This window comes from Amblyraja radiata, chromosome 30, assembly GCF_010909765.2.
Source record: "Amblyraja radiata isolate CabotCenter1 chromosome 30, sAmbRad1.1.pri, whole genome shotgun sequence".
NCBI classification, from domain to species: Eukaryota; Metazoa; Chordata; class Chondrichthyes; order Rajiformes; family Rajidae; genus Amblyraja; species Amblyraja radiata.
The window spans coordinates 3,809,296-3,822,336 of NC_045985.1; the positions used below are offsets into that span (position 1 = coordinate 3,809,296).

At 46.4% G+C, this 13,041-nt stretch overlaps 1 protein-coding gene across 1 annotated transcript; it reads right to left on the reverse strand.

Moving 5' to 3' along the window:
* Positions 1–1,186: 1,186 nt before the first annotated feature.
* Positions 1,187–11,897, reverse strand: LOC116989907 (E3 ubiquitin-protein ligase TRIM39-like). The gene is made up of 5 exons (XM_033047462.1): positions 11,859–11,897; positions 6,513–6,535; positions 6,304–6,416; positions 3,384–3,912; positions 1,187–1,235 (listed from the first exon to the last, which is right to left on the reverse strand). The coding sequence occupies exons 1-5, from the start codon at positions 11,895–11,897 to the stop codon at positions 1,187–1,189; spliced, it is 753 nt and encodes a 250-aa protein (XP_032903353.1).
* Between the last annotated feature and the right edge of the window lie 1,144 nt (positions 11,898–13,041).

A 13,041-nucleotide genomic window follows, 5' to 3' on the forward strand; every position in this document is an offset into this window, starting at 1 on the left:
TCCTTTTTGAACAGTTACATTCATAGGACGGGTTTGGAGGGATATGGACCAAGCGCAGGCAGGTGGGAATGGTGTAGCTGGGACATGTTGACCAGTGTGGGCAAGTTGGGCCGAAGGGCCTGTTTCCACTGTATCATTCTGTGACTATAGACTGACACAATGTACTGGAGTAACTCAGCGGGTCATAGAAACATAGAAATTACGTGCAGGAGTAGGCCATTCGGCCCCTCGAGACAGCACCGCCATTCAATATGGTCATGACTGATCATCAAAAATTCAGTACACCGTTCCTGCTTTTTCTCCCATATCCATTGATTCCGTTAGCCCCATGAGCGATATCTAACTCTCTTGAAAACATCCAGTGAATTGGCCTGCATTGTCCAATGTGGCAGAGAATTCCACAGATTCACAACTCTTTGGGTGAAGATGTTTTTCCTCATCTCCGTCGTAAATGCCCTACCCCTTATACTTAAACTGTGACCCCTGGTTCTGGACTCCCGCAACATCGGGAACGTATTTCCTGCATCTAGCCTGTCCAATCCCTTAATGATGTAAAATGTTTCTATAAGATCATCCTCTCATCCTTCTAAATTCCAGTGAATACAAGCCCAGCCGACCCATTCTCTCATCACACAGTATGTCAGTCCCGCCTGCAGGATGAGGTGACAGCACTTGCACTCTGTACTGTTTGTTAACAGAACTGTGTTTTTAACTTCAAGATCGACACGAAATGCTGGAGTAACTCAGCGGGACTGGCAGTCGTCTCTGGAAAGAAGGAATGGGCGACGGACCTGGTGTCGAGGCTTCACCGTTCTCCAACATGCAAAGTCCCTCTTTAGCTGGTCAATGTTCTCTGGGGTCAACAGCTTCACATTTAACTTGAATGAATGTATGAATGAATTAATAAATTTATCGGCCAAGTATTCACATACAAGGAATTTGCCTTGGTGCTCCGCCCACAAGTGACAACGACATACAGTGACAGTTAGGATTGACACATAAAACATTCAACATTAATAATAAAACATTATTGATTAAACATGTGAATTAAATAAAATACTAGTGTAAAACGAGGCTACAGATTTTTGGTTATTGAGTGGAGCTACTACTGGTGGAAAAAAGGCTGTTTTTATGTCTGGCTGTGGCAGCTTTGACAGTCCGGAGTCGCCTTCCAGAGGGAAGTGATTCAAAGAGTGTGGTCACGGTCTCTGTCTGCTCTCTGCACTGTCACCACACTGGAAGCCCGAAAGAGGCAGTCAGTCAGACCAGAGAACAGCGTGAAGTAGGATGTTTTGTAATCTGTCGTGTGAGTGTGACTGGTTTGCGAGCAAAAGGGCCAAATTGGATTATTAAACGTCAGACGCTGCAAGCGCCCAACTCATTGGCTAAGTAACAATGCGGTTTTCAACATTAAAGCAATTATCACGCTGAACCATCCCCACGGTCAGAGCGGGTTACTTTCATAGTTACTGGATCTCAGTTCACCGCCGTTGCTGGCGAGTGACTCTGTCTCCGCTCCCGGCAGCTCACAGCCCAGTTGTATGAATTTTTGATTTATCTCACTTCAAGTAGCCCCGGCATTCCCTCTCTCTCTAACCCTCCCCCACCCAAGTCGCACCAGCTTCTCGTTATCACCCAGCAAACAGCTAACAATGGCCTGTTTCCTTTATCATCGTTGCTTTTTGCATTCCTTTCATTCATTGTTCTTTATCTCTCCACATCACCGTCTATATCTCTCGTTTCCCTTATCCCTAACCGGTCTGAAGAAGGGTCTCGACCCGAAACGTCACCAATTCCTTCCCACCAGAGATGCTGCCCGTCCCGCTGAGTTACTCCAGCTTCTTGTGTCTATCTCAGTTTTGTAGGTTAATTGCCTTCTGTAAATTGTGTGACGTTTCAGTTCACGACCCATCTTCAGACTGGTTAGAGAAGGTTCTCTAACTAGTCCCGAACTAGTTGTGAATCTGTGGAATTCTCTGCCACAGAAGGCAGTGGAGGCCAATTCACTGGATGGTTTCAAGAGAGAGTTAGATTTAGCTTTTAGGGTTAACGGAATCAAGGGATATGGGGAAAAGCAGGAATGGGGTACTAATTTTGGATAATCACCCATGATCATATTGAAGGGTCGTATGGCCTACTCCTGCGCCTATTTTTCTGTATTTTTTCTGTGATACCCCATGGACTTTTCCAAAGAGGAGGTCTCCTTGGCGTTTAAGAAAGAACTGCAGATGCTGGTAAAATAGGTCGACACAAAATGCTGGAGAAACTCAGCGGGTGAGGCAGCATCTGTAAACAATAGACAATAGGTGCAGGAGTAGGCCATTCGGCCCTTCGAGCCAGCACCACCCTGGCCACACTCTCATCTCGCTGGTACCACCGGGAAGAAGGTACAGGAAGCCTGAAAACTGCATCGGCCATACATCCAATAAACACTCCAACCTCCAAATACACTTCAAACTATTTAAACTTGGGGGAATTATCTTGTGACTTTACACTACCATTTTCTATTTATTTATGTGTGTGTGTTTTTATATACACTGATGTTGTTTGTGTGTATCCTGGGTTTTACAGAGCCGTGTGCTGCTGCAAGCAAGTATTTCATTGTTTCGTTTCGGGGCATATGGCAATAAATCACTCTTGACTCTAACATTTAGTTTAGAGAAACAGGCCCCTCGGCCCACCGAGTCCGTGCCGTCCAGCGATCCCCGCACATTAACACTATCCTACACACACTAGGGACAATTTACATTTACACCAAGGCCACTTAAACTACAAACCTGTACGTCTTTGGCGAGTGGGAGGAAAACCGAAGATCTCGGTGAAAACCCACGCAGGTCACGGGGAGAACGTACAAACACAGTACAGACAGCACCTGTAGTCGGGATCGAACCCGGGTCACTGGCGCTGTGAGGCAGCAACACTACCGCTGTCCCACCTTGCACCGACTGTTGTATTACAACCGCCCTTTAAATCATTAAATGATGTTAATGTCGTGGGCAGCTCGAATCACGCCCTCATTGGCTGTCAAAGCAAAGTTTAAACCAATTTCCTCCCCCCTTGGGCTTGACCCCATTCTTCCAAAGATCCGTTCCGAAGAAAACGAATCTGTTGTGGAGAGCAAATGCTGCAAACTCGCTGTAAATTCACAGAGTCGGCGGACTTTAGGACCCGGGGGAGCCCGGAGCTCAGGACCCGCCGCCCGCGGCTGCTGCTGAACCCGCGGGAAGGGAGATGGTTTCAATCTTCATATTTTCACAAAAGTAATTTCTGTTCCGTTGCCGGACGCGGTTAACGCGTTAAAATGAACGGATCGACAGACAGACAGACAGCTCTGATTTCAGTTGCTGTTTATTTCACTCTTCCCACATTTACATTTTTTTTACACACCCGGAGCGGAACCGGAGCAGATTCTCAGCCACTGGTTTACATCACAAGGCCAGAAGTAAGGATAAAGTTTCTCCGTGAATTTATTCCCAGTGAATGTGTGGAGATGGGACTTGGTGTCCGCGTCGTAAAATGAAACTGTCCCGGACTCGTAACTGAGATAAACTCCCACCCTCCCGGGGATGGGACGGGCGGGGTGACGGGATGGAGGGGAGGTGAATGCAACAAACACGTCATCCAACCGCGTTATGATCCAGACTCCAATCTCCGGGCTCGGTGTGGTCGGTCTCTTCCTGTCCACAGACTCTGCGGCGACTCCCAGACTCCAGTTCCGACTCCCCGCCACCTCCACCTCCCAGTAATGTTTCCCCGATGTGAATCCCTCCGATCCCAGCACACACGGCCAGACTGTAAACCTCTTCCCTGTGTCAGGGAGACGCCTCTCTGTCCCGGTCAGTCTCAGCCTCTTCCGATCCTCAGACACCTCGAGCCGCGCATGCGCTGTTTCCACATCCAGGGTGACGGAGACTGGGGGGAGAAGCAGAGAATCAGAGAGTCCCCGGGGGTCGGGGGGAGACTCGGGCACAGGCGGGCGGACAACTGGAACATTGCCCGGGGTTTCACCCACAACCACATCGGGTGGACAATAGACATCTGTCACGGAGTTTTTAGCCAGGGTTGGCGAGGGGGATTTCGTGAGGCGGGGAGGGTGGACGGGGAGGACGAGTGACAATAGGCAATAGACAATAGGTGCAGGAGGAGGCCATTCGGTCCTTCGAGCCAGCACCGCCATTCAATGTGATCATGGCTGATCATCCCCAATCAGTACCCACTTCCTGCCTTCTCCACCTATCCCCTGACTCCACAGGTTCACAACTCTCTTGTTGAAAAAGTGTTTCCTCATCCCCGTTCTAAATTATGGCCCCAGGTTCTGGACTCCTCCAACATCAGGAACATGTTTCCTGCCTCTAGCGTGTCCAATCCCTTAATAATCTTATATGTTTCAATAATCCCCAGCCGCTCCATTCTCTCAGCATATGACAGTCCCGCCATCCCGGGAATTAACCTGGTGAACCTACGCTGCATTCTCTCAATAGCAAGAATGTCGTTTCACAAATTTGGAGACCAAAACTGCACACAATACTCCAGTTGTGGTCTCACTAGGGCCCTGTACAACTGCAGAAGGTCCTCTTTGCTCCTATACTCAACTCCTCTTGTCATGAAGGCCAACATGCCATTCACTTTCTTCACTGCCTGCTGTACCTGCTTACCTTCAGTGACAGATGAACAAGGACCTCTAGATCTCATTGCACTCCCCCGTTTCCCAACTTGACACCATTCAGATAATAATCTGCCTTCCGGTTTGTGCCACCAAAGTGGTTAATATCACATTTATCCACATTAAACTGCATCTGCCATGCATCTGCCCACTCGCCCAACCTGTCCAAGTCACCCTGCATCCTCAAAGCATCCCCTCACAGTTCACACTGCCACCGAGCTTTGTGTCATCTGCAAATTTGCTAATGTTACTTTGAATCCCTTCATCTAAATCATTGATATATATTGTAAATATCTGCGGTCCCAGCACCGAACATTGCAGTACCCCACTAGTCACTGCCTGCCATTCTGAAAGGGAAGGTTAATCCCTACTCTTTGTTTTCTGTCTGCCAACTACTTCTCTATCCATGTCAGCACTCTACCCCCAATACCATGTACTCTAATTTTGCCCACTAATCCCCTGTGTGGGACCGCATCAAATAGTTTCTGAAGTCCAGGCACACTACATCCACTGGGTCTCCCTTGTCCATTTTCCCAGTTACATCCTCAAAAAAATCCAGAAGATTAGTCAAGCATGACTTCCCCCTCGTAAATCCATGCTGACTCGGACCGATCCTGTCACTGCTATCCAAATGTGCGGCTATTTCATCTTTTATAGTTCTGCAGAAGACTATTCTTCAGGCAGATATTTAAATCTTGCCAGTAGATGGCGAGGGAGAGGCAGATTGGAAGATGAGGAGACGGATGTGAGTGGTAATTAGAGGTGGTTAAAGCGGATGTAGAGATGTGGGGTGGAGTTGCCGTGATCATACTGAACGGGAGTGGACTGGACGGGCGAGGCAATCTGCTACTGTTTACTTGCTTTCTTTAGTGGAGGGTGGATTTGATGCGTCTGTACAACCAAGAACACTCTGATCTCATGGTGAAGCAATATATGAACGTCACTGAGGGACTTGACAATGTTTTACATGTAAGGCTGGTCCATAAAACAAAGGCAGGTGGGATCCAAGATGAGTTGGTAAAATGGACCCACAATTGACTTGGTGGTTGGAGGAAGATATTTACTGCTATGTTGGAGAAACAACTTCAACCGTCTGCCTGGTACGTGGTCTGGATGTCTGGATCTGATCGAATCCAGGAAGAGTTACACAATGGAGCACAACCGTGGTCTGAAGGCAGGAGACAGAGGGTTGGTGAAGGAATGCTTTTCAGACTGGAGGCTCTCGCAAAGGGTGCGTCATAGAGCACGACTCTATCTCCATTGTTGGTCGTTATTTATACGAACGCTTTGTATGTGTATGTGGGTGGCATGTTAATAGGTTTGTGGAGGACACTAAAATTGGTGGCGTCATGGAGAATGAAGAAGGTGATCTGAGATGAAATGTGATCTTAATTAGCAGGTGTAATGGGCTGAAGAATGGAAGACGGAATTTTATAAAGTCCAATGTTTGAGGTCATCAGTTTAAGGTGAGATGGTAAAGTTGGAAAAGGCATTGAAGGTTACTGTTTTCAGACAGTGGATGGTAGAGAGATAGAACGAGATGCCAGAGGTGGAGGTGAGTACAGTTACTGCATAATGTTTACATTTGTGGTACTTAAAGGTGTAATCAATAAGAAGAATGGAAACTGAACAAGTTTTACCTCGCTGAATGGCACAAGTTTCTCTCCACAACGTGTTCAACACAAAGTGGTGATGAATCTTTTCAATCGGCAAGGCACCATCTGTCACTGACAATGTACGGGCTTCACTAACCCTGCAAATATTTATCAATTGGTTAGAATCTGAGCTTCAACATTTTCGGAGCTGTTCTACAAAAACATTCAGCGTTTCAATCAAGAGCGTGTCCTACCTCCTTCTCCCACCAGCTGCCTCCTGAAAGAAAAAAGACACACGTCTGAATAACTGAAACAGAATATCCACATCCCGACGGCAGAAATGGCACGCAGATTGCCACAAGATTCCTAGTTACCAACTCTTATTGCGGCAGCTACACAGACATATAAATAGTATTTCCGTCGGGACAAAGGACCACGCGGGGAAACACAAGGAACGTACATGAAAATGATGCCATCATTGAGAGGGTGCAAGTTACGGGCAAGAATGAGGAGCTGCTGGAGTGTTATCTGAAGAAGATGTCAGGGAACGTAGGATGGGGCGATTTAAGATTATCTGTGGATTTAAATGTGTGGGGGGACAAATAGTATTGCTACTTTTAGGGGGGTGGGAGATTGGAACCTTCACGTGGTCCATCCTGTTTCGACGAATGCAATCAACCCGGCGTGCACAATCAAATATGATCAAATAGAACAAGTTGTCCTACAGCTTTAGACTGTGCACGCCATACGCAAGAAGAAGCAGCTACTTTTAGGGAGACCAAAATTCAAAGATGAAATATGGGATGGCCTTTAATAAATCCCATTAGTCACGCAGCAAAGGGAACGTGGAACTCATTCACACAAATGTGGCCAAAGCCAATCTTGGAGATACATTGAAGGATAAGCACAAGAGATTTCCCCCTGTTTGCCCCATTCCCTGCATGTTCAATTCATGGATGACAGATGATAAATGATGATGTGTGTGCCACGTTCTAGATTTCAATGTTAATCCCCACCATGTGGTCATGGCTAATCTTGCTCAGGACTGAACTCCCCCTTTTTCCCTCATGTTCAATTCCTGGAAATTTCAACAAAAAAAGTCTCTCCTTCTGGTTCAAATACTGCTAACAGTTTCAATCCCCAAAAGTCTCTGGGTTGGAGAATTCCAGAGATTTCATTGCTCTCTATCCAGTCGTGGACCTTGGGGACAATGGTGAAACGACTCTTTATTCTTTTCAACTGCAAGGAATACCGATCCAACCTCTGCAGATGAGACAAGCCCCTCATCCTGCAATTATCCTGGTGATTCACTTTCGTGTTGCCTCCAATGCTGTAACATCATTTCATGGTTAAGGTCATGAAATCTATGCAAAATGGTCTTGATGTGCCTCGGATAATTGTGACCCCCCTCCCCCCCTTTACAAGATTCTACAAGTATATTATCAGCAGAAGAATAACCGGGGGAACTATTCCCCTTTAAGATCAAAATGATAACTAGGGATAGAACAGGTCCAATTTAGTGCTGTTAAGGAGGACAAATTCCAATGTGCATCCTAGGCTAAAATCATTAGACTGCCTGCACTGGGATGTTCTAACACCACAAACTCATTTTCCTCTAATGCTGACCATACAGAAGACTTTCCCCGTAGTCTTATGATTCCTGCAGATTTTCCTTCTTTTCGGGGAAATATTACACGTTAACGAACTCAGTGACAAGATCACAGCGACTCTTTCTCAAGGAGTTTGCAGGCTGTCCTGAGATCCCACAGTTTATGTAGGTGGCCATTTAGTTTGTGGACAACAGCAGCACATCGCTGGAAAAGACGGAACATGGACCCAGCTCTGAATGACTGGTAAATGATGCATTCATTTCAGAAATGTCACCCACCATGTTGTGACTGCGCAGTTTCACTTCGCCTAACTGTAGTGTAACCCCTCACCTTCAGAAATATCCCGTTGTCTTTTTGATCCATCTGTTCCTGCAACGTTGAGAGCTCCTTTAGGATGGAATTTAAATTTGCTTGAATCTCTTGAAGCCTTTTCTCCATTGCATTCCGAATTTTCTTCTCTTCTTCCCGGATATCTGCGAGTACACGCTGCTCTTTCTCAGTGAAAATCTGGTGCAGTTCAGCAAACTGGGATGTGACCTGTGACTGAAGGTTGTGTGACTGTTCCTGTGGAATGAAAGATGAGGATCAAGATATAATGTCACTGTATTGTGTTTCCTAACGACATGTGAGGGGATAGTTGGCCAATCAACCTTGTGGCATTGAGCACAGAAATAAGCCATTTGGCCCAACATGTCCATGCTGCCGACCCTAGTAATCTACAATAGTCCCACATTCACTTGGGTTTAATCCGTATCTTTAATTACCGTGGCAACTCAAATCCTTGTCCAACTGCTTCTGAAATGTGGATAAAAGTGGACAGTTCACAAGTTATAGAGGTAGAATGAGATGAGTCGGCCCATCGATTCTACACCACCACTCAATCATAGCTGATCTCTGCCTTCTAATCCCATTTTCCTGCCTTCTCCCCAAAACCCTGACACCCTTTCCAATCAAAAAAAGGTCTCTCTGTGCCTCAAAAACATCCACTGACTTGGCCTCCACAACCCTCTGCGGCAATGAGTTCCAAAGATTACTTACCCTCTGACAAAATATGTTTATTTTTTTTTAGTTTAGAGATACAATGCGAAATCAGGCCCTTCGGCCCACCGGGTCCGTGCCGACCAGTAATGCCCACACATTAACAATTTTTACATTTACCAAGCCTATTAACCTACAACCCTGCACGTCTTTGGAGCGTGGGAGGAAACCGAAGATCTCAGAGAAAACATCACGTGGAGAACTTACAAATTCCATGCAGACGGCACCCATAGTCGGGATCCAACCCGGGTCTCATGCGCTGTAAGGCAGCAATTTTATCACTGCGCCACCATGACCGCTTTTCTAAGTTCTTCCTCACCTCCTTTCTAAAAGAGCGCCCTTTAATTCTAAGGCTACGACCTCTGGTACTGCAGTCACACCAGTGGAAACAATGGAGGGGGAGAAGGGTAGATTCAATTCAATTCAATTCAATTCAATTCAACTTTAATGTCATTGCACAAATACTGAGTATAGGTACAACGAAATGCAGTTTTGCGTCAGTCCGTAGGAGTAGTGAAATATAGAAATTAAAAAAAAAAAAGAGGATACAGAATAATCAAAAATACAGATTAATTTCACAATGGGGACGGAGGGACCGGAGGAATCTATCGGCGGGACTCCGAGTTCAGCAATGCGACGGTATAATTGTAGAAGCTGTTCCTCATCCCACCTCGGAGGTGTCAGTGTTGCAGTTGAATAAAGGGGACTATGGGGCCATGAGGGAGGAGCTGGCCAAAGTTGACTGGAAAGATACACTAGCTAGGATGACAGTGGAACAAAAATGGTAGGTATTTCTAGGAATAATACAGAAGGTGCAGGATCAGTTCATTCATAGGAGGAAGAAAGATTCTAAGGGGAGTAAGGGGTGACCGTGGCTGACAAGGGAAGTCAGGGACAGTATAAAAATAAAAGAGAAGAAGTACAACGTAGCAAAGATGAGCGGGAAGCAAGAGGATTGGGTAATGTTTAAAGAGCAACAGAAGATAACCAAAAAGGCAATACGGGGAGAAAAGATGAGGTACGAAGGGAAGCTAGTCAGGAATATAAAGGAGAATAGTATAAGCTTCTTTAGGTATGTGAAGAGGAAAAAATTAGTTAAGACCAATGTTGGACCCTTGAGGACTGAAAAAGGTGAATTTATTATGGGGAACAAGGAAATGGCAGATGAGTTGAACAGGTACTTTGGATCAGTCTTCACTAAGGAGGACACAAACAATCTTCCTGATGTACCAGTGCCCAGAGGATCTGGGGTGACGGAGGAACTGAAGGAAATCCACATTAGGCAGGAAATGGTGATGGATAGACTGATGGGACTGAAGGCTGATTAATCCCCATGGGGTGCTGGTCTGCATCCCAGGGTACTTAAGGAAGTGGCTCTAGAAATCGTGAATGCATTGGTGATAATTTTCCAATGTTCGATAGACTCAGGAACAGTTCCTGTGGATTGAAGGGTAGCTAATGTTATCCCACTCTTTAAGAAAGGCGGGAGAGAGAAAATAGGGAATTATAGACCAGTTAGCCTGACATCGGTGGTGGGGAAGATGCTGGAGTCAATTATAAAAGATGAAATAGCGGCACATTTGGATAGGAGTAACAGGATCGGTCCGAGTCAGCATGGATTCACGAGGGGAAATCATGCTTGACTAATCTTCTGGAATTTTTTGAAGATGTAACTCGGAAAATGGACAAGGGAGAGGCAGTGGATGTAGTGTACCTGGACTTTCAGAAAACATTTGATAAGGTCTCACATAGGAGATTAGTGGGCAAAATGAGGGCACATGGTATTGGGGGTAGAGTGCTGACATGGATAGAAAATTGGTTGGCAGACAGGAAACAAAGAGTAGGGATTAACGGGTCCCTTTCAGAATGGCAGGTGGGGTACCGCAAGGCTCGGTGCAGGGACCGCAGCTATTTACAATATGCATCAATGATTTGGATGAAGGGATTCAAATATTAGCAAATTTGCAGATGACACAAAGCTGGGTGGCAGTGTGAACTGTGAGGAGGATGCTATGAGAATGCAGGGTGACTTGGACAGGTTGGGAGAGTGGGCAGATGCCGGGCAGATGAAGTTTAATGTGAGGTTATGCACTTTGGTATAAAAAAACAGGAAGGCAGATTACTATCTAAATGGCGTCAAGTTGGGAAAAGGGGAAGTACAAGAGGATCTGGGGGACCTTGTTCATCAGTCTATGAAAGTAAGCATGCAGGTACAGCAGGCAGTGAAGAAAGCGAATGGCATGTTGGCCTTCATAACAAGAGGAATCGAGTATAGGAGCAAAGAAGTTTTTCTGCAGTTGTACAGAGCCCTAGTGAGACCACACCTGGAGTCTTATGTGCAGGTTTGGTCCCCTAATTGAGGAAGGACATTCTTGCTATTGAGGGAGGGCAGCGTAGTTTTACAAGGTTAATTCCCGGGATGGCGGGACTGTCATATGCTGAGAGAATGGAACAGCTGGGCTTGTACACTCTGGAGTTTAGAAGGATGAGAGGGTATCTCATTGAAACATATAGGATTGTTAAGGGTTTGGACCCACTAGAGGCAGAAAACATGTTCCCAATGACGGGGGAGTCCAGAACCAGGGGCCACAGTTTAAGAATAAGGGGAAAGCCATTTAGAATGGAGACGAGGAAACACTTTTTCCCACAGAGAGTTGTGAGTCCGTGGAATTCTCTGCCTCAGAGGGCAGTGGAGGCCTGACTCTGGATGCTTTCAAGAGAGAGCTAGATAGGGCTCTTAAAGATAGCGGAGTCAGAGGATATGGGGAGAAGGCAGGAACGGGGTACTAATTGGGGATGATCAGCCATGATCACATTGAATGGCGGTGCTGGCTCGAAGGGCCGAATGGCCTACTCCTACACCTATTATCTTTTGCTGTATAGAGGTGTCCTGACGTTACATGCATCACATTGATGAAAACTACACAGGAAATCGAAATTGGAAAACCTCACCTGAACAACAGAAATCTTCTCTTTCTGTTGCTGCTCCATTTGCTCGATCTCGGATTTCTTTTTTGTGAGGGATTGGAAGGAGGATTTCACCTGATCCTGGAGTTGGGATTCAGATCAGAGAAGAAAAATGTCAGAAAATATACACGACATGACACAATGATGTGATCAATATCGGTTTGCTTTTACCTTGTAGATTTCAACAGCTTCATCTATCGGTCTGAAGTTGTGAGACTTGTGTTCCCGCGCATCTCGACAAATCACACAGATCAGCTTCTTGTCCGTTTCACAAAACAGCTTCAGTTCTTCCTGATGTTTCTCGCACTGAAGTTTACTTTTCTTCTCTGCCTGATTCGGGCTCAGTGTTCGAGCTTTCTCAGACAGTCTAACCAAGGCCCGATTCACCCTGAGGGTGCGGTCAGCAAATTCCTCTCTACATTCCGGGCAGGAGTTTCTCGCCTCCATGTCCCAACTCTGTGTGATACAGGGGCGGCAGAAGTTGTGCCCACACTCCAGTGACACCGGATCGGTGAAGAAATCCAGGCAGATGGGACAAACTGCCTCCTCGGTCCAACTCTCGACCTGGTGTTTCGCAGCCATTTTATCTCCACTTCCTGGTTCAAAATGTTTTCACTGACGTGGAGCTGCTGAATATGGGCGGTCACATGGACCGTCACGGCGGCGCCGCGGTAGAGTTGCTGCCTTACAGCGAATGCAGCGATGGAGACACGGGTTCGATCCTGACGACGGGTGCTGTCTGTACGGAGTTTGAACGTTCTCCCCATGATCTGCGTGAGATTTCTCCGAGAGCTTCGGTTCTTCAGAGGCTTAGTAAATGTGTGCGTGAGAGAGAGAGGGATGCAGAGAGAGAGTGAGGGACAGAGAGAGAGAGAGAGAGAGAGAGAGGCAAAGAGAGACTCCGTTCTAAATGTCTTACTTCTTATTCTTAAACTGTGGCCCCTGGCCAGAGACATGTTTCCTGCCTCTAGTGTGTCCAAACCCTTAACAATCGTATATGTTTCAATGAGATCATCTCTCATCCTTCTAAACTCCAGAGTGTACAGGCCCAGCTGCTCCATTCTCTCAGCATGTGACAGTCCCGCCATCCCAGGAATTAACCTTGTAAACCTACGCTGCACTCCCTCAATAGCAAGAATGTCCTTCCTCAAATTAAGGTACCAAAACT